Below are 24,095 nucleotides of genomic sequence, written 5' to 3'. Positions count from 1 at the left end.
AAGGTTAGAAGCACTTGGTACAACAAAGCAATCAAGTTTGCTTTTCTGCACCCATTTTGGGCCTCTTATAACTGCCCAGAATTCCAGTCCAGGTAATCCTATGCCCTCTTCAGTTCTCTACACTTTTCCTGCACACATGTGGCATACATGAAGACACACCCACATATATTATAAAATATAAAAGATTAAATGAAGTCACAATAAAAGTTTACTCCCAACAACCTGAGTTTGATCTCTGGGAGAAGAAGAGAATCAATTTCTACAACTTGTTCTCTAACTCCACATGCCCATCATGACACAAATGTAAACACACACTAAATTTAAAGGTTAAAACAGGTTTATTTAAACTGAAAAGGAAATAGAAAGTTCAAAGTTACAAAACTTTGAGAGTTCCCATTTGGAATTCATCCCTGAATATACCCTGTAAGTTCCCACTGGGCGGGAACTAAGAGTAGCAACCTCACACTCACCAGATGGGCCATGATGCTCAGTTTGTGCAATGAGGGCTGCCGGTTGAACAACACCACGTCTCCGTCTATCAGGTGTCTCTCTACGATGTCCCCAAACTTGAGCTCCTGAGCCATCTTTTCCCGGTTTCCGTACTTCAGGAACCTGAGCATGCACGATACACACATATGGTCTCTGAACCAAGTTCTTTCACCACATTTCTCCCACTCAGATCAGAAACCAATGTCTATAACACTTAAACTAATTTAAGACGCTACCGTCTTGTGGACTTACTTGAGACAAGGTCTTATGTAGTCCAGGCTGACCTGGAACTTGTAAACCTCCTGCATTAGCCTTCCAAATGTTGGAACTACAGACATGGCTCCATTTTCTTTCTATTTTTTTTTTTTTTTTTTTTTTGATACAGGCTCTTTTTGTGTACCCTGGCTGCCCAGGAATTCAGTCTGTAGACCAGGCTGGCCTTGAGCTCACCGAGTTCCACCTGCCTCTGCCTTTGCCACCACTGCCTGGTGAGACCCTATTTTTAACGAGAGGCTGGGAGCTGGAGGTACAGCTCAGCAGTACATAGGTGTTTCCTTAGCACCCTCAAAGCCCTGGATTCAGACTCCAGATTCAGGAGAGATGGATGTTAAAATATGAAAGTATTTTGTTTTAGAATCAATAGAAATACAGTAATATTCCTTTTTTTACAGGATCCTTAAAACCCTCATGACTTAAGCCATTGGTGATCACCTCACCTAGCTGTGCAAGCCAAACCTGGTAAAATGAGCACCAATGAGAGATCCTCAAGAGCCCAGTGACATAAAAAACATGTTTGTATCTCAAGGGATTGTGTGTCTAGGTCTAATAATGTCATGTGTAAAAGAACGATACTTCATGCATTTGCGGTGATCAAACAGATACAATGACAGACATAGGACTATTCAATTTAAACATCTACTTTCTACACCCCAAAAATGCCCATCACTGCATCTGGAATGCACTCCATGGTTCTGGTGAACAGTACCATCAGCAGGTTAATCCCACACAACTGGGAAAGCATTACCTTTTCATCTGCATGTGTCTCTGCTGGATGAAATTGGCTCCTGGGTGAACATCAGGGCCATTTCGAACCAGTTTCCTCAAAAAATTGATGTTTGCTTTGTTCACCTACAGGACCATGATAAAAAACACAGTAAGACAGTCATTCCTTTCTATAAACTAGCCAACAGTGTTAGATTTTTGCTTAAATTAGAAATAAAGAAGAGAAAGAGCGCAAGATGAGACATGAGACTATTAGATATATTAACCAGTTTATTATAGGCCCAGCAGAGTAGAGACACTAAAAAAGAAGAGAAACAGGGTTAATGGCTGACCGCCGTGGCCAGTCGAGAGACAGAGAGAGAGAGAGAGAGAGAGAGAGAGAGAGAGAGAGAGAGAAAGAGAGGGAGAGAGAGGAAGAAGAGAAGAGCAGAGAAGGAGAGAGTAGAGAGAGCATAAATGGACAAGGGTCTGTCTTTTAAAGGGGTCCTTTGCACCTGCGTGCAGGTTCCCATGGAACCCTGGGCTGACCCGGGTACTGTCCGAGCAGGTAATAGAGGTAATAGAGGCAGGCCAGAATAATGCCTGAACCTTTCAAAAGTGCTCAGCTGTTCACTGTATAATATGGTTTTAAGAAAAAGAGAGCTACCATGGGGCAGCTGTGGCCCAGAGTTGCAAGAAGTTGCAAGAACAAAAAACTGTCAGAGAGGAACCTAGATCTAAAGAGGCATGGCTAAGTCTTTTCTCAGTCTCCAGTCTCCCCATGGGTACTGTACTATACAATACTGTTCTAGGATGCAATCTGTGGCAACTTTATCTGCCAACATTCACCAGGCTCTAAGGTTAAAAGATATGGCAGCAGTACCATGGGCTGTTGCCTGCTCCAGCTGTGCTCTGTAACTTCTTGGTCAATGGTTTAAAGGGAAAGAATAAGACCATTCTTCATTCAAATAAAGACATTTGGAAGAGGTTTATGACAAGCACTGATGATCCAAACTGTCTTATGCACCCCAGGTATGCAGCTAATCAACAAGCTTTTATTACAGGCCCTATGGTGGTCTAGGTCTCCATACAAAGCTTCGGATGGGGGTGGGGCACTATAACCACCATCTTAGAGTATGAACTCAATGTAGACTGCTTCTGGCTTTCTGGGCGAGCAGGAACAGCTTTCAAATGATCAGAAACTTTGGCTCAGTAATTTTACAGTTTAAAAACTAACAACCCATCTCAAGAAAACTAACAAGGAAGAAGAACTGATTATTATTTTGATAAATTTATGACCAGAAATTTCTGGATGGCTAGACTACAAAATGTACAAACAGGAAGCACTGCCTATTTTTACTGTTTTTAGTAGCACTGTTTAGGAAAATGTTTTCAGTGAAATACTTTAGAATGTGAGGATTAAACTAACAAAGGTGTTGAAAGTGTTATCAGCAGGGGAAAAAAAGCTGCGGCATAGAAAGTGGAATGGATGCATTCATAAACACTAAGCATGATACAAGAGTCACTCCAAAGATAACGCCCGCCCAAAAAATTGTTACTCATCTCAAAATGTTCCCATCACCAAAATGTGCAAACCAGAATGGCTAGGTCACTGTGATAATGGATTGAGTGTGTTTCGGTATTTGGAGATAGATGGGCATTCCCTTTTGTTTTAAAACACTGCTGAACGGGTTTAGAATGAGGTCAGTTGGCCTCCCAGCTATGAGGCCCCAGTTTCATCTCTAGTGCTGGGAAAAAAAGAAAATTAAAATGCATTAAAAACAAAAAATGCTTCTTTTGCAGACATAAAAATGCTTTTTTTTTTTTTTCATCTGCAGCTGTCTCTAACTGATGAGATGCTCATTGGTTTGTAAGGAGCACTTGCCAGCAGGTTTGAGGACCTATGCTCAATCACTGGAACTAACGCACTGTGGAAAGAGCCCACTCCTGAAATTTGTCCTTTGACCTCCACATGCACACTCTAGGACATGTGCACTCACACTCATGCAGGTGTACACACACATACACTACAAATGAAAACAGAATACAAAGAAAGTAACTTAAGTACTTTATCCATCACCCCCTTAAAAACTTAAAAAGTTGAGCCAGGAGTGGTGGCTCACACCTTTAATCCCAGCACTCGGGAGGCAGAGGCAGACGGATCTGTGAGTTCGAGGCTAGCCTGGTCTCCAGAGCGAGTGCCAGGATAGGCTCCAAAGCTACACAGAGAAACCCTGTCTCGAAAAAAAAAAAAAAAAAATCATTTTAAGAAAAACAAAACAAGACAAGAATTGTCTCCTTGGAGTCGGTGAGATTCCATTCTTGGTCTGTGGAGCAGGGTGTAGATCAGTGGACAAGTGCTTACATGCCTGGCACATGCAGTCTCAGGCTGGTCTCCACCTCTGCAACAAACAACTGAAAACCCAACAACCACCAGCTACAATTAGGACTGCACCAATGCAGCTGTTACAGAGGTTGTGTGTGTTTAACAAAGTGGACTGAGATGGAGAGATGACTCAGAAGTTAAGAGCACTGGCTGCTCTTCCAGAGGTCCTGAGTTCAATTCCCAGCAAACACATGGTGGATCACAACCGTCTATAATGGATTCGGATGCCCCTTTCTGGCATTCAGATGCATATGCTGACAGAGCACTCATTTTTAAAAACAAAGAAACCATAAAGGTAGAATGAAAATATTTTCACAAAGCTCTGGGAACTTGCCTCTCTATATGTAGCCTGAAATATCAAAATGGAAACACTAGGCTGAAAACAAAGAATCAGGAAGCTGAATGGTATTTACCTTCTCAGGGAAAGTTAGAATTTTTGCCACATGAACTGGCACAGCTACTTCATCAATCCGCAGGTTGGGGTCAGGTGAGATGACTGTTCGGCCAGAAAAATCCACCCTCTTCCCTGATAGATTACCTCTGAATCGACCTAAATAAATCAAAAACACCATGGGTCCCATGACACACACCATGCTATATGCAGGGTATCTGAACAGACATATACTCCCTCAACAGGTAACAATGGTAGGCCTTAGGAACCTACCCTGCTTCCCCTTCAGGCGCTGGACAAAGCCTCGAGTCCACTTCTTGGGTGCCATGTTGAGGGGGATGCCAGAGAGCTCACTGTTGATGTAAAGGGCACACTGAAGCTGCAGGAAGTCCCAGTCCTCCATGATCATCTGCGTCTTGGCACCCGAGATCCGGTGCTATGAGTATAGAAAGATCAGAGACAAACTTACTCTGAGCTTTGTTGCACTCTATTGAGCTAATATCTCTAATTGCACTCAGTGCAGAATGCACATGTTAATGGGAAACACTGACCTTTTTAATAACATCATTTAAGAAAATGATCTCGGTCAGTTTCATTGTCAGATCATCTTCATTGGTTCCAGACTTCAAATCACTCACAACAGAGGGTCTGATACACAAGGGAGGCACCAAAAGTCGGGTGAGAATCAAATCAGAGGGCTTTCCAGCTTCTGGGTTCATCAAAAGTAAAGGGACATCTTCCGCCGGAATGCGCTTAAACAAATTCAGAACTACTAAAGGATTCAAGTTCTCCTATGGGAAGTAGGAAGGAAGGATTGGAGACAGTAGGTCAGTTTTCTATAGGTTGCTAAAGCTATCTTTGCATATGTTTGTTTTTCTTGAAGACTGTTCGGCCAGATCCATGTAGCCTCAAATTTGCTATGTGGTGGAGACTTGCCTAGAGCCAGCTGGCCAGTAAGCCCTGGGTTCTTCCTGTCTCTGCTTCCCCAGAGCTGGGATTATAATAAGCATGTACCACTAAACTGGCTCCCCCACCCCATGTAGGGTCTGGATATTCAACTAAAATCCTTTTGCAAGAACCTAACTACTGATTTTGCTTTCTTTTTATTATAATCATTTTTCTTAATATGTTTATATTACCTTTGAATTAAGTTCATTAGTGTAAGAGTTATGCTGTAGATGAGGGGAAGGGCTTATGACACTCCATAGTGGTTAAGAAGCCATTGCTCATTTATGGCTTCAAGGGAAGGGAGAGTCAATTCTCTTTAAGGGTGTGGCTCCTAGTAGGTTAACCGTGTTCCAGTGGATGATCCCATACCCTTGATATATGGGCAGCATAAATTTGACTTGGTGGACCATTTAAAAGAGAGAACATAAAGTTGGGAAGGGATAGGCAGTGGATCTGAGGAGACTTACAGGGAAAAGTAGGGAGTGAACATGGTGAAAATATATTGTATGCATATATGAAATTCTTAATGAATTAACAAATATATTTAAAATGTTAAGCTATAGCCGGGTGTTGGTGGCACACGCCTTTAATCCCAGCACTTGGGAGACAGAGGCAGGCAATTATCTGTGAGTTTGAGGCCAGCCTGGTCTACAAGACTGAGTGCCAGGACAGGCTCCAAAGCTACAGAGAAACCCGGTCTCGAAAAACCAAAAAAAAAAAAAAAAAAAAAAAAAAAAAAAAAAAAAACAGAGATCTAAAAATCCTAAGGTTGGAACTGGGTATGGTATCACACACCTTTAATCCCTGCTTTTGGGAGCAGAGGCAGGCCAGCTTGATCTATTGATCTATATCGTAAGCTCCAGAACAGCCAGAACTACAGAGCAATGGCTCTCAACATTCTTAATGATGTGACCCTTTGATACAGTCCCTCATGTTATGGTGACCCCCAACCATAAAATTATTTTTGTTGTGGCTTCATAACTATATAATTTTGCTATTGTTATGAACTGTAATGTAAATACAATCTGTGTTTTCCAATGGTCTCAGGTGACCCCTGTGAAAGAATGGAAAGAATGTGTACAAGTGTATGTGTATGCACATATGTGCCCCTGCATGTTTGAAAGGTGCAGGCAAAGGGAAGGCTCACCTGAGCCCTTCCCAGCAGTGGTTCAACCTCTTTGTTATGCTCAATAGCCGTCTCAAAGGATTGTAGGAAATTTGATACAACAGGATCCACGACTTTTTTGTTGGTCTTGTATTTTTCATGAATTATCTTCAGCAAACCACATTTCTTTACAGTACCTATAAGAATGAATTCATTTTCCAAGGATTAAAAAAGTCAGGTTGTCAGTTCTGCTGGTTAAAGGTCTAATGAAACTGCTATAGCAATCAAAAGGGAAAGGAACATTTTCTAGTAACACACCAGCTGCTGGGCCATTAAGCCTAACTCACAGGAAAAAGGCTGATTCTAAAATATCATGCATAACTAATCCATAAAACAAAGAGTGAGGAGAAAGGCCGTTGCTGAACCTCTGGGCATCCCCTTACCGTTAAAGGCACCACAGTAGTGACAAGTGCTTTTCTTCCGGCACTTATCTGAGATCTTCTTCTTCAGGCCCCGCTTCTGCAGGTAGGTCAGGCCAGGCCTCTTCAGGAAATCTAGAAACTGCTGCTTCTCCTCTTGGGACAGCATAATGTGGCAGCAGGTTTTGCAGATCATCTTTTAAAGGTTAAGCAGAATGGAGACAAGAGTAAGAGAAAAAAAAATTCTTCCCCTTTAAAAATGCCACCTCTGCCAGCGTTAGTGGCGCATGCCTTTAATCCAGCACTCCCAGCACTCGGGAGGCACAGCAGGTGGATCTCTGTGAGTTCGAGGCCAGCCTGGTCTCCAGAGCCAGTGCCAGGATAGGCTCCAAAGCTACACAGAGAAACCCTGTCTAGAAAAACCAAAAAAAAAAAAAAAGCCACCTCTGGTCGGGAGATGGTGGTGTATGCCTTGGATCCTAGCACTCAGAAGGCAGAGGCAGGTAGATCTCTGTAAGTTTGAGGCCAGCCTGGTCTACAGAGTTATTTCCAGGACAGCCAGGGCTACACAGAGAAATCCTGTCTTGAAAAAAAAAATCAAACAAACAAAAAGCCACTCTGGAGCTACCGAAATGGATCACTGGGAAAGGTGCTTTGCTGCTAAGCTGGATGATCTAAGTCCAATCCCTGGGAACCACAAGTTAAGAGAAAACCGACTCCTGTGAGTTATCCTCTGACCCCTACTGAGTGCCCACATACATATATACATACAAAATAAATAAATGTAATAAAACTGTTAAAAGTACACAGTGAATTATCACGAGCCAAGACCTGCACATAGAGGCAGCCTGTGTTCTCAGAACGTTAGCAGTACTGAAGGCCAGATTTGTTCTTGTCTTTTTCTTTGTGTTTTCTGTATTATTTGAACTATTATTTTTGGGCAATGCTGGGGAACTGAACCTAGGGCCTCATGCATGCTAGGTAAGTGCTTATCAATAAACTGTATCTACAGCCCTTGGTTTTTGAGACAGGATCTTGTTAGTTCAGGCTGACCATGAACTCACCTCTGGTCTCAGGCTAGCTTCAGATTTTCAATCTTCCTGCCTCTGCCTCTCTAGGCTTGTGATTATAGGTCCACATCACTACTCCTACAGAGTTTTTGACAGTTGGAATCTGTCAAAATTTTGGAGCCCTTAAGACAAGGTCTCATTATACAGCCCCAGCTAGCCTTGCTTTTCTGCTTAAGTGCTAAGATTATAATACATGTTAAACCTGGCTTAACATTGTTTGCAATGAATAAACTACCACTTTTTTTTCTCTTTAACATTTACTTTATTTTATTTATTTATTTATTTATTTATTTATTTATTTATATTTTCCGTTTTTCAAGACAGGGTTTCTCTATGTAGCTTTGGAGCCTGTCCTGGAACTCGCTCTGTAAACCAGGCTGGCCTTGAAGTCACAAAGATCCACCTGCGTCTGTCTCCTGGGTGCTGGAATTATAGGCTGGCCCACCACCATCTGGCTACATTTATTTACTCCAGTGTGAGAGTGTGTGTGCCTGTGTGCATGCTATAGTTTACATGTGAGAGGGCAAAAGGAGTCAGTTCTCTCCTAGACAACATGGGACCTGGCCATTGGACTCAGATGGTCAGACTTGGCATCAAGTGCCTCAACCCACTAAGCCATCTCCTCTACCAGCTATTACTTTCTCAAAGGAAATAGACATTACAGAATCTGTAAGGAATTTAGCATAATGCAAGATTATGATTGTGGTAGCTTGAATATAATTGGCCCCAATAATTTCATAGGGCATGGCACTATTAGAAGATGTGGCTTTGGCAGGCTTTGAGGGTTCCCATGCTCAGGATACCACCCAGTGTCTCAGTCAACTCCCTGTTGTCTGCAAGCCAAGATGTAGCTAGCACCATGTCTGCCTGCATGCCACCATGCTCCCTACCATGACCATAGTGGACTGAACCTCTGAAACTGTAAGGGAGCCACCACAATTAAATGTTTTCTTTATAAGAGTTGCCATTATCATGTGTCCCTTCATGTAACAGAAACCCTAAGACAATGATACCATGTATTTAGTATAAAAACTTCCCCCAGCTTCACAGAGAAACCCTGTCTCAGAAAAACAAACAAAAAAAATTCCCTTGGATGCATCCCTTCTCGCTCACAGTTCCTAGGTTTACTCCAATGCCCCTGACTAAGCACTGTTGAATTTCTCCCCTGCTTACCTGTAAGATGCCAATGACAGCTCTGAAGTAACCCACGTGAAAGCATGGCAGCTCTAGATCAATGTACCCATAGTGGCCTAGACAGTCTGCCAAGTTTTTCCCACAGGTTTCACAAGGGCGGTCCTTTTCACTTGTACCCTTTGAAAGAAAGTATACCCAACCATTAGTGGAAAGCACAAGAAAGGGGCCCAACCCTTATACCCCACAAACATCTGGGAAGCTACAGTGTATCCATACCATTTACACAAAGGCTAATTCAGAGCCAGACATGAAAGGGTTCAGGGAGGGAGAGAAACCTGGCTCCTTCCTATAAGGCAAGTCAACTGATTTAGTGGGTCAACTGTCAGATATAGGTAGGGCAGAGCAGGGCCTTACCATCCTGTGGTCAAGCACTCCATACAACAAGGGAGCATGGTTGTTGTCTTGGCTGTACAGGTTCTTACTGACAACTTGGATATGTGCCTGCTGGCGCATCTCCTCAGGGGACTTCATTCCAAAACAGATATGGCTTCTGTAATGGAAACAAACAAGGGAAAAAGTACATCAAAGTCGATGGGTCCAGGCACACACAAAGAACCCACCAAAATTAACCTGCCTTTCTGACTCGCTGGACAGGCTAGTTCCACCAAAGCTAAATTTATTTTAACTTCTCAAGGTCTTCCTTCAAAACAACCCTTTATTCTATGGGAAATAGTTCCTATTTCCCTCATGAAATATTTTTGCCCTCTAAGGTCACTTGGTGACTGGCCTAATGATGAATATAGTAACTTTCTCATCTTACCTTTCTGCAGGCACTGGTGGTTCACCCTGCTCCCATCCCAATCTGGAATTCCTTTCTCTGTTCTCAGGGTACTCTACACCCTGAGTATTCCTCTTCTTGCTGTATATTTCTTCTTTAGTGTCATTTATTTATGTATTGTTTTGCTTATTTAATTATTCCTTTAGTGTCTTTTGAAGTTTCTTCTCCCATGGCTATCACTTAAATGTTGGAGCCCCACCTTTTCCTGGGTCACAAACCTCTTAATTTTCTTTTCTTTTCCTTTTTTTTTTTTGTTTTCTTTTTTTGTTTGTTTTTTGTTTTTATTTTTTCAAAACAGAGTTTCTCGGGCTGGAGAGATGGCTCAGAGGTTAAGAGCTCTGCTTGCTCTAGTGAAGGTCCTGAGTTCAATTCCCAGCAACCACATGGTGGCTTACAACCATCTACAATGAGATCTGGTGCCCTCTTCTGATATGTAGGCAGAACACTGTATACATAATAAATAAAAATAAATCTTAAAAAAAAAAAAAAAAAAGCCGGGCGTTGGTGGTGCACGCCTTTAATCCCAGCACTCGGGAGGCAGAGGCAGGCGGATCTCTGTGAGTTCCAGGCCAGCCTGGTCTACAAGAGTGAGTGCCAGGATAGTCTCCAAAGCTACACAGAGAAACCCTGTCTCGAAAAACCAAAAAAAAAAAGACAGGGATTCTCTATGGCTTTGGAGGCTGACCTGGAACTAGCTCTTGTAGACCAGGCTGGTCTGGAACTCACAGAGATCCGTCTACCTCTGCCTCCCAAATGCTGAGATTAAAGGTGTGAGTGACCACCGCCTAGCCCTCGTTTTCTTTTCATTGCATGATCCTCCTGAACAGTTCCTTTGTATATATGGATGTCTGCCAAATCTCTTTAGGGTAGCTACTTTAGTCAACTGGACAAGGGCATTTTCAACTCAGTGTATCAGAAATATTATGTCTATAATGAACATGAACAGGCTTTCTCCCTTTTGTCATTTTCTAAAAAAATAATCAACAACACCACCACCACAAAACCCACAGTAAAACAACAATTTACAAAGCCAAATAGATTATCTAGGGATACCGTGCCACTTTGCATAAAAGGACTTAACATCCTCACAGTTTAGTATCTGTGTATGAGTACTGGGGAGTTGGAACCAATGTCCCATGGAATGATGATAGCTCATAAAAGATGTAGAGAATCAAAATGACAAGGAATGGTATAGTCTGAGGGGACAATAGGGTCTTGGTGGAAAGCCTCCCTGCAAAGCTGACCTTCCAGCTGAATTCCAGTAGGAAAGGAGCCCACATAGGAGGAAATTAGAAGAATGAACATTTGAAGCAGAAGACAGATCCCTGGGCCCACACACACTGGGCATCGTCAAGCAACCACAAGTAAGCAGTACAATGGGGCACAGCCAGCCAGCTAAGGGTACAAGATGAGTCTAGTAAGGCTTGCAGGGGGCCAAGGCTTGGGAATCAGGAGGGAATTAGTGTCAATGTAATAGGGAGCTACTGGAAGATCCAAGTGACATAGATCTAATATTGTTTTGAAATGAAGGGTCTTGCTGTGTGGCTCCAGCTAGCCTCAAACTAAAGATCCTCCTGCCTTGGCCTGAGTGCTGGTGCCATCACAGTTGAACTCAATCTGCATTCTAACAGTATCCTTGGGCTGCTGTGAGAGAAAGCATTTTATGTGTATGGGGTGGGTATGAAGGGATGGGTGGGTGGATCCTGAGGACAGCTGGGAGGTCGCCCAGGAAAGACATCTATCTGTTCTAGTGAATGGCAACCACACACACACAATTATGTCAATCTCATTTCTCTATTACCCACATCTCTACTTCTCCATTCCATTTTATACCCTAAGCCTCTTTGAATCCACTTCTCTCCCATGCCCCTACATCCATCCTCAGCACCCCCATCCCCAGTTCAGGCCATCATCAATCCCAGTCTGGATCCCTGCCATGTCCCCCTCCCCATGAAGAATCTTACTCAAACTCTGTCCTGGTCAAACACTTCAAAAGTCTGACACCCTTGCAAGACTCACATAGTGTAAGTCCCCTGCTTCACTTCTATCGGCCTACGCTGTGTTTTGAAAAAGGCCTGGTCTGTGGTGAGCCAGGACTTATCCATTACATGTACTCTTGTTATCCCCTCTGCTTGTCGTTGCATCTGCCACAACCATGGCTGATTTGTCTACTCTCCACTAGACCAAGAAGCAAACCCTGCACTCATGCGGAATCTTTAGTGCACAACACTGGCCTCAATACTCTCTCATGTTCGCTGAGGAATAAAAAAAAAAGGATCCACCTTTAAAACAAAAACCCGAAAACTCATAAGGAGACTCTACAGCTTAATAATTAAGTTTTGAAGCGGGGGGGGGGGGGGCAGCTTAGCAGCGTGGATTCTAAGCCTGCCACCTAGCTGTTGCCCGTGAAGCCACTTTCTAGCTGGCAGCCCTGGGTCCGCATATACTGTCTCCTCGTGCCGGGGGGTGGGGGGGGAGTTCGCTGAGGGGAGTCAGCACAGGGCTTCGGGGGGTGATATCTTGGCCCAGGACGCCCGTTCCGACACTGCTCGGTCTATCCCACTTTCTCCGCCGTAGTTCAGAAACCCCCTAGGATCTGAAATCCCATCCTGGAACTTCTTTCTTCGCTCTCTTAACAACTGTCCCTCACCTGGAACCCTCTGGGACCCGGGACCCCAGCCTCCTTCCCTCGGATGCATCTTACATTTTCTTAGCTACATCCGTCTCGCGGAACTGCTCCTTCACCATGGTGCCGGCTTCCCGGGCGCCCTTCTCGGGTCTCCGACTACAGAAACCACCGTCGCCCCACCTTGCCGGGGTGCTTCGGGATTCAGGGTTGAGGGAACAGCAGCAATGCCTCGGCCACCGTAGAACACCACACGTGCCGCTTCCTCTTCCGCTGTGGGAGTCTAAGAGAGGCTTCGTGCACGCTGCTTTGTGCCCTTCCGCAACACCGCCACCTAGCGGCTCCTGTTTAAAATGCACCTAGGCCGCGCAGATCAAAAAAAAAAATCCCTTCTGCTGGGCGGTGGTGGCTCACGCCTTTAAACCCAGCGCTATGGAGGCAGAGACTGGCGGAACTCTTTGAGTTCGAGTCAGTCTGGTCTGCAGAGCTAGTTCCAGGACAGCTAGGACTGTTACACTGGGAAACCTTGTCTAAAAAAAAAAAAAAAAAATCTCCTTTCGGCTGTGTTTCTCAAAATGGCACATTCTTTATCTCGAAGCCAAACAACAACAACAACAAACCCTACATCAAAAAATAAAAAAAAAGTCAAAGCTGGGCAGTGGTGGCACACGCCTTTAGTCCCAGTACTAGGGAGGCAGAGGCAGGCGGATCTCTGTGAGTTTGGTCTACAAGAGCTAGTTCCAGGACGGCCTCCAAAGCCACAGAGAACCCCTGTCTCGAAAAGCAAAAAACAAAAACAAAAAAATCAAAATCAATATTTTGTGAATAAAGAGCATCTAATTGTTTATGAGACATTAGAAGCCAAAATCCACTTGCCAAAGGGAATCCATGTAAGCAATCAAAAGAAGAAATTAGTAGCTGAAGACAAAGCTGGGCACACAAGCCTCCAGTCTATAAAGTTATTTGAGGGGAAAATGTAATTTATACAAGTGCGAACTAGGACATGTATGTGTGTGTGTGTTTTGTTTCCTGAGAAAGGCTCTCACTCTTGTCCCTGCTGGTCTTGAACTTGCCATCCTTCTGCCTCCATATTCTTGGTGCTTAGATAACATGTCTGGAGTTAGTATATATATGATTCATTTTAATATGTGTTTTGTAAGTAGGTGCAGCAAGAACCCATGGAATCCTACAACTCTCCATGGAGAGAAAGAACAGTATATTAAAAACTTCCTAGTTTACACACACACACACACACACACACACACACACACACACACACACAGAGGAGGAACAAATGAATGCCTGGCTGCCTCTAAGAATAGTAGAAGACAGCATCCAACTGCAAAAGCTTGTTAGGAAGCCGGGCGTTGGTGGTGCACGCCTTTAATCCCAGCCCCCGGGAGGCAGAAGCAGGCGGATCTCTGAGTTCAAGGCCAGCCTGGTCTCCAGAGCGAGTGCCAGGATAGGCTCCAAAGCTACACAGAGAAACCCTGTCTCAACCCCCCCCCCAAAAAAAAAGCTTGTTATGTTTTTTAAGGTTATATGACTAGGGTGAGGCAGCTCAGAAAAGCCAATGGTTAACATGAGAACTCTGTGAAACAGAAGAGACTCCCACAGACTCTGTCAGGGTCTTCAGCCAGCTGTTAAGGGCTTGTGAGAAATGCCTTAGGTTTCTGTTCCTAGCAAAACCAAGCTCAGTGGGACCCAGGTCATCACCCTAAAATATTGCCATCTGCACTGCCATTTTGGGGCCTGCATTGGGGACCTAACATGTTTGTGTATGTACATGTGTGTGCAGGCAGATACTAGAGGTATAGCCTGATTTCCTTGTGCACACTAGCCCCTGGGGCACTCTGATATTCCCCTTGGAATAATGCACAGTTGCATTCATTTTTACACTCAGCTCCACTTTATGCAAAGCATAACTTCTGGATCAGGAAACATTAAAAACTAATTTTGTGTAAGGACAAAGATCTGGGGAAAAACAGACAAAATATTGTTGAGATAGGTTCTTTAATCTTCTTCATCTTTGCAGACAGATGAGATCATAGGTGTGTGCCACCCACCACACCTGGCTCAAAAGGATTACTTCATTTTTCCCTTCCTAATGCTGGGAGTTGAATCAGAGCTTTTGCTTACTAGACAACATTATACCACTGAGCAGAACTACATCTTCTGTTCTTTTAAAATTTTATTTGGAACCAGGATCCAGCCAGGCTTGTCAGCAAGTCAATATGTAGCCCAGGGCAGGTTTCAAACTTTTGATCCTCTTGCTTGACCAAGCCTGGCTCAGCAAATTTTAGACTCATGCAGAAAGTCTCAAAACCAAATCTTTTTGTTTGTTTGGTTTGTTTTTGATTTTTGAGAGAGGGTTTCTCTCTGTGTAGCTTTGGAGCCTATCCTGGCACTGGCACTGGCACTGGCGCTGTAGACATGCTGGTCTCGAACTCATAGAGATCTGCCTGCTTCCGCCTCCCTCCCAAGTGCTGGGAATAAAGGCGTGCACCACCAACGCCAGGCCTCGAAACCACATCTTAAAAATGGAAATCCCCTCCCGATCTAATATGTTGGTAGGTGTGGTGCCACCCTTGGGAGGTGAAGGCCGAAAGATCAGAAATTCAGGATCATTTTTGATAATACAACAAATTTTTCCAGGCCTTGATGGTCTTGTTTCAAAGAATACAAAATATCACACATGAAAACTCTTACGAGCCGGGTGTTGATGGCACACGCCTTTAATCCCAGCACTCGGGAGGCAGAGGCAAAGCCAATCTCTTGTGAGTTTGAGACCAACCAGGTCTACAAGAGCTAGTTCCAGGCTCTAAAGTCACAGAGAAACCTTGTCTCAAAAAACCAAAAAAAAAAAAAAAAAAAAAAAAAGAAAAGAAAAAAAAGTGACAACGTGCAAGGTTGCATACATGACATGAAGGATTGAGTTAAGGTTTCTGCTGTTTCCCTCGGTGTAAAATGGGGATGTTGGCCGAAAGGCCTTCACCAAATGCCTTCAAGATTAACTCATCTGCAGGCAATTTTTATTTTTGAGTCAGGGTCTCACTACGTGGCTCTAACTGACCTAAAGCTATCTTGTAGGCAGTGCGGAGCTTGAACTCAGAGATCCGCCTTCCTCTGCTTCTCACGGCCGGTTAGATGGAAGGAATTTAAGCAAAGTGCCACTGAAAAAAAAAAAGTAAACAAACTAGATTAAAAGTGAAGTATGCTGGGCGTGGTGGCACACGCCTTAAATCACAACACTGAGAGGCACGCAGATCTCTTGAGTTCGTGGTCAGCCTGGTTTACAGTGTGAGTTTCGGGACAGTCAGAGCTACATAGTGCGGTCCTGTCTCAAAAAAACAACAAAATACAAATGACAAGTGAAAAGAAAGGAATCGGGAAGGACCACGAGGTTGTATAACCATAAATCAGGTTGCCTAGTCCTGGGGGAGTGTCTAGAGGTCAGAGAGGCGCGGCTTTAGGCACTTTTAGTCAGGCACTGGCGTGGTCTGCCCCTCGGCTTTGGCCACGCCTCCGCGCCGGGACCCGGGTCCTTCCGCGCGCGTTGATATGATTGGCCGGCAGAGAGCGGTTCTCTTTTCCTCCTTTGCAGCTCGGGCACCGTAGCCATCATGGTGAGTCTCCTCTGGCTGTCGTCTCTATCCGTCGCGTATCTGTGCCATCCCTGCCACCTCGAGCCCGTCACTGGAGCCGCAGCCTTCCAGGGTCCATTTGCTCTGCTCGGGCCATGTCGCACGGAGGCCAGTCGTTCAGGCCGCTGTGCCGGGGCTCGGCCGCCCTCCAGAACACGCCGGGCTTCGGGCTGCACGGCCGTGGGGCCGCGGAAGCCCCGGCTTGGATTGCGGGGCAGGGGTGAGGCAGGCGCTGGCTGGCCGAGGTGAAGAAGGCGCCTCCGGCTCCTGGGCCAGAGGACTCTACGAGTAAGCTAGCAGACGTAGTGACCGAATACAATTGGGGTGTGTTGGGAGCATAGGGCGAGACTGCCAAAAAGGTGGCCATGCCCGTTCTCTTTCCCTTCCTCAGAGGCAGAGTGCTGTGCTTGCCACTTGTAGGCTAGTTTTCTTTAATTCAAGGATTAGGCGCCATCGAGGCGACTTAAGAGTCTTCAAGTAGAAAAGCTAGCTACCATTCCCAGGGTTTTGCTGATTTAAATTCTAGTGTGGTTAAGCTTCGCTGAATCCCAGCTACTTCGAACTCTACTGAGGGAAAAAGTTGTCAATGAGGGGGTCAGATCCCCCTCATTGACTGGTGGTTGTGGGCGACCTGACATGGGTGCTGGGAACTACTGAGACTTGTTTCTAAGCACTGGAAGCATTGGTTGCAGTAACTAGGAGTGCTCTATTTTTTGTTAGTGGTATCTAATGATCGGAGATCAGGGTTTTTTTTGATGGCAGTAATCTGCTACTTGATTTTATTTTTTCCTTTTTTTAGAAACAACCTTCTTTTACATGTCAATCTCAGTTCCCTCCCTGACTCCCTATCCCAATCCCTTTCTGCTCCCCAGGGAGGGTGAGGCGTTCCTTGGGGAATCTTCAAAGTCTGTCATATCATTTGGAGCAGGGTCTAGGCCCTGCCCGGTGTGCTGGGCTGAGAGAGTATCCCTCTATGTGGAGAGGGCTCCGGAAGTCCATTCCTGTACTAGGGATAAATACTGATCCACTACCAGAGACCCCACAGATTAACCAGACCTCCAAACTAACATTCTCATTCAGGGGGTCTGGAAGAGTCCTATGCTGGTTTCCCAGCTATCAGTCTAGGGTCCATGAGCTCCCCCTGGTTCAGGTCAACTGTTTCTGTGGGTCTCTCCAGCCTGGTCTTGACCCCTTTGCTCATCACTCCTCTGCAACTGGACTCCAGAGTTCAGCTCAGTGTTTAGCTGTGGGTGTCTACTGCTTCTGCTTCCATCAGCTACTGGATGAAGAGGCTGGGGATTCTTAAGACATCCATACAACTGAAGAGATCAGATAAATCAATAATGTTGAGAAACCCAAAATGTTAGCAATAATTTAAAAGTAAGCCTATGACAGGAAATAAGTGGTTCATGAGGTGGCTGAGGTTGTCACATGCTTTTTGGACTGAGATACCCCACTCCCCTTCTTAACAGTTTGCCACTACCTCTTTTGTCTGTTGGCAACTACTGAATTAGCACAGCAAAGGCAAAAAAGGTTAACATAACTGTTTGACCAACTTGTGTGTTATCTACAGAATGACACAGTAACGATCCGGACCAGGAAGTTCATGACTAACCGTCTGCTTCAGAGGAAACAGATGGTAAGGATGGGCATGTCAAAGTTTGGTGTTCTGTGTCTTAATTTTGAAGATTATTAATGAATACTAATCTGTATTTTTTTTAGGTCATTGATGTCCTTCACCCTGGGAAGGCAACAGTACCAAAGACAGAAATTCGGGAAAAGTTAGCCAAAATGTACAAAACCACACCAGATGTCATCTTTGTGTTCGGATTCAGAACCCACTTTGGTGGCGGCAAAACAACTGGCTTTGGCATGATCTATGATTCTCTAGATTATGCAAAGAAGAACGAGCCCAAACACAGACTTGCAAGAGTAGGTATCTTCTGTTTGTGCAGCAACTATTGAAGATTTGGTTCTTTTCTGGATTCATCCAGCCTGGGCTGAGGCAGGATGGCAAGTTAGAAGACTTTTGCTTTCCAATGTCACTGTGTTGTGAGTAAATTAAGATGAGCAATACCAAGCAGTTTGCTTGGGAAACAACAGATGTACTAGGAATTCTAAAAAGGTTAATAAGGGTTTTTTGCTTAATGCAAAGATTCCTGGTTATCTATGGGATTAAGTCTAAACTTAAAACCTTTTGACTTTGGGCTGGGGAGATGGCTCAGCGGTTAAGAGCACTGCTTACTCTTCCAGAGGTCCTGAGTTCAAATCCCAGCAACCATATGGTGGCTCACAACCATCTGCAATGAGATCTGGTGCCCTCTGCTGGCCTGCAGGTATTCATGCAAGCAGAACACTGTATACATAATAAATCTTAAAAAAAAAAACCTTTTGACTTTAAAAGATCTCTCAGTATAGTGTTAAGATACATTTCCAAGCTTACCTCCTACCCCTTAGCCCATCTCAATATAGTTTAACCTGTCCTGAACTGGAACTCAGCAGCAGTGTGTTCCTCCAGCCTAAGTAGTAGGGTTGCCGGGGTGCACTATCACATTTGGCTAGGAATGGGCAAGCTACAGGATATTACAATGTACTGACAATAGCTTTAAAACTTTAGGACTGAATTCCATTTAGTCCAAAACTGGTAACAAACTTGATACTTAGTTGATAAGAACCAAGGACTCCTGATCTTCCAAGAGCTGGGATTGTAGGTATGGACCTGACTGGTTTGATATTTTTTTTAGGCTTTCACTATGTTGCCCAGGTTGGCCTAAGACTTGTGATTCTCTGCCTTCAGTGTGGTAAGATTACAGGCATGGGCCACTGCTCCTGACATGTTTTCTTAAGGTTTGGGGTGCGCCATAGGCTAGACACAAACAATTCCTTTAGCCAGTTTCTTAAGTGATAGGATTGTAAATGTGAGCCACCATGCTCAGTGAGTTGTCCCCCCCTTTTTTTTTCCTTCTTGACTCCATTTACCCCTTGCTATGATGGAGTATGCTATAACTAGAATAACAGCTTTGTAGGAAGATTTACTAGATGCTATTTTTTTGTTGAGATAGGGTGTTTCTCTGACTGGCTTCAAGTCAAAAGTCAGCCTGCCTGCCTCTGCTTCTAAGTGCTGGGATTAGAGGTGTGTGCCACTGCACCTGGCTAGCTAGCTAGGCTTTTTAAAGCGGTGCTCTGGGAATCCATTGCTGAGAGCCTTGTGAGTATTATGCCAGGAATAATCAAAACTAGATTAATGGGTTAGAATCTCCACAGTGGGAAGGGTAGAACTCTCAGTAAAAGTGGTACCAGTCCCTTTGCTTGAGAAGTAGGAATTGAAAGGGAAGTCTTTGTTTTTCTCACCTTGGCTTCCCCATTAAGAATGAGTTACCCATGAGTTCCACAGGTAACATATACTCTGCTCTCTCTGGTAGCATGGCCTTTATGAGAAGAAAAAGACATCCCGAAAACAACGTAAGGAACGCAAGAACAGAATGAAGAAGGTCAGGGGGACTGCAAAGGCCAATGTTGGTGCTGGCAAAAAGGTACGGTTCAAGGGAGGTACAGAAATGTCAGTGATTAGTATTGTCTGTGAAGAGGGACTTTTCTAAATAATCTTTCTTGGTGTTTTTTTCCCCCTCTTCTGGATTGCAGAAGGTAACGTTTTGAGAAGCTATGTAGCATAGTAGTATCCTAGAGTAGACTGGCCCACCTCTTCTGCTCATAGACTAGCACAATCCAACAAAAAGGTCACATTGACTCAGTCATCTTAGTGGTGCCTTCTAGCCCTGGTTATTCCAGGTATTTCTTCCTCATGCTGATTGGCATAGACACCTCAAATCATGTTCCTAGGATTTCATTTTATTTTTTAACATGGACAATGGTTTTTGAAGCAGCTGGATCAATGTGGCCCATGCTTTCCAAATGACAAACTGCTTTCTTCTCCAGTTAACTGAGAGCACAGTGATTTGAGTGGTAGCTTTATGCCAGCTTTGCTAGCTAGTTGTAAATAGTGGAATAGAATTAAGGTGTTGGTTGCTGAATAATCAAGTGTTCTGTGAATTTTTCCCCCTCTTCTATCTACTGTCTTGGATTTCTTGTTCAGCAGAAATGAAATATCTAGCAGGTACTGAAATTGAGCACGGTGTGGGGATGTGTCACCTTCACTTGAGCTGGCTTTGATGCTTTGCATGTTGGCTTTTGGACAACAGTTTTCATAGTTTGGCCTATTACAATGCCAGTGACCCGTTTTAAGTATCTTACTATCAGAAGGAAAGACTTATATTTATTTTCGAAACTCAAAAAAACGCATGTTACATGGGGGATAGTGGCTCACTCAAGGAAGGTAGGTGCCCTGGCCTCCTGAACTTGTAGTTTGAGACTGATGTTCCGGGAAATGGCTTCAGTGACCCTTCCTCCAGGGTGCTGGAAGAGCAGCAGATTGTCTTGGGCGCAGCATCTGCTTCAGTGTCTTAGCATTTCTGTCCTTAGTAGTTCTTAATAGGAAACTTGAAGTAACACTGAAGCTTTGGATATTTTTACTGCACGAATTTTAATCAGAATGGTCCCTGCTCTACTACATTTGTAACATGCAATGGAATTACATTAGCATTTTAGAAATGTGCCAACTACCTCTGATGCCTACCTTCCAAGCTGCCTGCCTTAGACTATAATCAAAAGACTTCTCTCCATCAGCACTGTGCAATTAATGAATACTGCCCATAGAACTGCATAGGTGTTGCAAATTTATACCTGCTGATTGATAGAAGTTTTGATGATGCAGTCAGATTTGTCCTTTGCCACAGACCTGAAGGCCATTTAACACAGATTCTTTGTCAAGCCACCTGGTTCAGCCTCAGTCCCTCTGGGAGGCTGACACTGGGTCTGGCCTGTCAAAACCTGTTTTGGTTTCACTGGTCATTTCATTAGCACCACCTTGAAAAGCCAGCTAAAAATGAGCTTAAAATAGTGATGGCCTCTGGACTGTGTTTTGCTTGATATTGCAACCTGGTGCTCCTTTATTTATAGTGGAGCTGAAACTGAGGCATCCGTCACATATTTGTATTTTTACTTAATTTTTTGTTACTAATCTGAATACCTCATGGTATCCAAGATTGGTGTACTTAAAAGTATTAAAATGAAACAGATTTCAAAAGACTTGCCTAATATTTAGAGCCCTCCCATTGGAGTCTCCAAGTCTTGGTCCTTTGCTTGGCGCAAGGACCAGTCTCAGGGATGTCTGGCATTAATGCAGTTCATTTCATCTTTGTTAACCATGGAGCACGGTGCTGTCAGAATTGGGTTGTGTTTAAGGAATGTTTATGTACAACCACAGAACAGTCACCCAAGGTACCTGATTGCATGTACTTTCAGTGCAGATAATTTTTGGTGTTTGAAAAGGGACTACTAATGAACTGTTTGTTTTCCTCCTTCCCATTCCCCCTTTCCTGCCACTGATTCAGTGAGTGGAGATTGGATACAGGTATAATTCAAGCTCTTACGTAGATCACTAGACTTATTACTCATGTAGTTTGAGCAAGCGTGTGAACATTTATATGTAGATTTGCAAGTGTACCGTTTGTAACAGTACTAACAGTGACTGTCTAAAATTCATATGTTGACATGTTTTTGTTTCATTTCTAACATGAATGTTAGTTTAGTTTCTGGATGTTTGCATCATTTTCTTAGTTTCTGTTTTAGGTTGTTAATACTTGTTTTGCATGAGTTATTTGAGAGTTTGTCTTTGAACTTTAAAGGACCTTTAAAGGCTGTTGCTGACTTTTTTTTTTTTTTTTTTCTATTCACAGCCAAAGGAGTAGATCTACGGTGACTTGATCTGCTGTGGTGTGCAGATTTCCCAGAGGACAAATAAACTAAATGTCTATGTATCTGGAGTCTACTGTTTATTGGGTATTAGAAGTGCAGTCCACCTTCTGTCTGCTGAGCTTTAGCTGAAAGTCTGCTGTATGGGGGCTTGTACAAATCCTTCTGGCAGATGGTGATGGGTATAGAGTAACTAACTGCACGGGCAAAGTATAGGACCAGTGTACTGTATCCTGTCATAATTTGTCTTGGCTGAACCCCTTTTCTGTGTCCCTAGACTCCAACTTAGTTCTTAAAAGATGGTCTCTGCACACACACACACCCCTTAATTTTTTTTTTTTTTTTTTTTTTTGAGATGATTTCCAGCTCTGACTGGTCTGGAACAATGTAGGCTAGGCTAGCCTGAACTCTGCTTTTCTGAGAGCTGGGATTAAAGATGTGTGCCACCACTGCCCAGCTAACAAGTTTATTTTGATTTGCCCCAAAAAGATTGTCTTATAGCATATTCTCACTCTCACATTTGAAGTTAAATCTGGTGTGGTTCATTCCTATAGATCCTGAGACTTATTCTGTAGATCAGGCTAGCCTGAACTCAGATCCACCTGCCTCTGCCCGAGTTCTGAGGCATGTGTCAGCACTGCCTGTCACATTTTAGAACACGTTAGGGAAACCCTTTATGGCAATCCAGTAAGATAACCTTAACAGATTTTATTGTCTAGCTCTAATAGAAATTTGATCTGTCTTTTTATTGGCTTGGCTAGTGGTGTAGAACCCAGCAAGTGTTCAGGCTCTGGTTCATGGCCACCAGCAGACCCTACTTTTTCTTTGAGGGATCAAAATTAGGGCATGAACTATGGATTAATAAGTCAGGTATTTGGATAGGAGTCTGCCTGAAAGACATTACAGCTTATGATTGGTGTATTGGTTTTACTTATTTTTGTGGTGGAACCCATGACCATGCATGTACTAACTAGTGCTGGTTGTGTTTCTGGTGAAGCCCACCACATGGGTTTTAAGTTTTCTCCTAAAGGTTATGTCTGTTGGTATGGGGCCAAGTGGGAATGAGAATTGTTTTTTTGTTTAGATAGGTTCATATTTTCTCAGGGACAGTCTTACAGTTGAGCATAAAAGCAAGGTCCTTTGGATGGTTCAGAGGTGAGGCCTCCACCTGGCTCACAGCAGAACCGCCCACCCCTTGGCTGGGTTTTGGAATTTTCCCAGCTTTGAGTTCATCGATAATCTCTTCAATATCCTTGGGTGTTAGGTCCTCTACCATCTCTGAGATTTGTAAGTGCAATGAACACAATCTAAAACTAGAGACATGTTGGAACTAAAGAGGTGGTTTGCTCTTAAAGACCTCATTTCAAACTTCAGCCATGAGCAGCTCTGGTTCAATGATGGACAGCTGAAAGGCCTGGTAGGTGGGACAGGTGAAATTAGGATAGCATCATGGAGAAAGTTTCAGTTTGGGGGACAAAGATGAGATACTCTAGCCACAGACGTGGGTGTGCAGCTTTGTGGGTTATTTTATGGAACTTCCCTTGCTGGGATCAGATGGCCAGTAGTAAAAGACCATGGATTTGAACTTTTGAAAGTGGTTACATGGTTGTGTAACCACTGCAAGGTAACCAAGGCAGGAATGGGAGGTTGATAAAAGCAAGATGGGCTGATGTTGGGCAGGTTGGTCCATGGCTAAAGGGAAGGTGAGCGTTAGGGTGTTAACAGCAAGTTACATAGTAGGGCTGTTGAAAAAGTGGAACATGGGCTGGTTTTATAAGTGGGAGGGGTCAGCTGTATAGACATGTCAGGCTTCACGAAGTGGGCCAGTTTTTTTTTTTTTTTTTTTTTTTTCCCTTATAGAAAACTAAGGTTAAACTGGCTACTGGCGAGCTTTGCCAAATAGTGATGGTTGACAGCTGAATGTCTATTTCTCTCCCTGCAAACAGCCTGTGTGCTCCAGCCAGTCTTCACCATCACACTGGCTTGTCTCCTTATCTGTCCCCTTTACTACTTTTAATCTGGATTGTTTAGGTTAATGTCAAATGGAGGCCATTGAAGGGTGCCTGTTCTGCCACTCAGAATCAGCTGTTTTGAGACTCAGGATGACAGGATAGTGGAGGCTGAAGGACTTATACAAATAACAGGAAGTGAGGATTTGGGGAAACTAGTCTGTATCACATCCCTGATACTCGACTGACTGTGCTCTACAGCAAGTATAAAGCCTTGCTCTGAGCAAGGCTTTATAAGAATCCA

General features: G+C 43.9%; 2 protein-coding genes across 4 annotated transcripts in view; one reads left to right on the top strand and one right to left on the bottom strand.

Moving 5' to 3' along the window:
• Positions 1-12,657, bottom strand: part of Polr3a (RNA polymerase III subunit A) — a 40,366-nt gene extending 27,709 nt beyond the window's left edge. Inside the window, exons 1-10 of the mRNA XM_027389066.2 lie at positions 12,466-12,657; positions 9,338-9,473; positions 8,963-9,100; positions 6,744-6,915; positions 6,343-6,497; positions 4,799-5,038; positions 4,521-4,683; positions 4,270-4,406; positions 1,514-1,617; positions 471-612 (exon numbers count right to left, since the gene is read on the bottom strand). Coding sequence (XP_027244867.1) covers positions 471-612; positions 1,514-1,617; positions 4,270-4,406; positions 4,521-4,683; positions 4,799-5,038; positions 6,343-6,497; positions 6,744-6,915; positions 8,963-9,100; positions 9,338-9,473; positions 12,466-12,509 — 1,431 coding nt within the window. The 5' untranslated portion in view covers positions 12,510-12,657. The remainder of the gene's footprint in view (positions 1-470; positions 613-1,513; positions 1,618-4,269; positions 4,407-4,520; positions 4,684-4,798; positions 5,039-6,342; positions 6,498-6,743; positions 6,916-8,962; positions 9,101-9,337; positions 9,474-12,465) is intronic.
• A 3,244-nt stretch (positions 12,658-15,901) lies between these two features.
• On the top strand, positions 15,902-21,907 carry Rps24 (ribosomal protein S24). 3 transcript variants are annotated; one of them, XM_027389075.2, is made up of 6 exons: positions 15,917-16,013; positions 17,605-17,670; positions 17,754-17,963; positions 19,454-19,564; positions 21,482-21,501; positions 21,827-21,907. In XM_027389075.2, the coding sequence occupies exons 1-5, from the start codon at positions 16,011-16,013 to the stop codon at positions 21,482-21,484; spliced, it is 393 nt and encodes a 130-aa protein (XP_027244876.1). In that variant the 5' UTR covers positions 15,917-16,010; the 3' UTR covers positions 21,485-21,501; positions 21,827-21,907. The 3 variants fall into 3 exon arrangements, with proteins under 3 accessions (XP_035308524.1, XP_027244871.1, XP_027244876.1); XM_035452633.1 differs by lacking the exons at positions 21,482-21,501; positions 21,827-21,907 and adding an exon at positions 20,128-20,148 and having other exon boundaries at positions 15,902-16,013; XM_027389070.2 differs by lacking the exon at positions 21,482-21,501 and having other exon boundaries at positions 15,903-16,013.
• The last annotated feature ends 2,188 nt before the right edge of the window (positions 21,908-24,095 follow it).

The sequence above is a fragment of the Cricetulus griseus genome (genome assembly GCF_003668045.3).
Source record: "Cricetulus griseus strain 17A/GY chromosome 1 unlocalized genomic scaffold, alternate assembly CriGri-PICRH-1.0 chr1_1, whole genome shotgun sequence".
Classification (NCBI taxonomy): Eukaryota; Metazoa; Chordata; class Mammalia; order Rodentia; family Cricetidae; genus Cricetulus; species Cricetulus griseus.
The sequence above is the reverse complement of the archived record's forward strand: the minus strand, read 5'-3'. Positions and strand labels throughout refer to the sequence as shown.

What these genes read in the sequence shown, in the direction of transcription:
- Rps24 (XM_027389070.2), top strand. An exon ending in TGCTTCAGAGGAAACAGATG is followed by an intron (nt 17,671 to 17,753) that starts GTAAGGATGGGC and finishes TATTTTTTTTAG; the next exon opens with GTCATTGATGTCCTTCACCC. An exon ending in CCAAACACAGACTTGCAAGA is followed by an intron (nt 17,964 to 19,453) that starts GTAGGTATCTTC and finishes TCTCTCTGGTAG; the next exon opens with CATGGCCTTTATGAGAAGAA.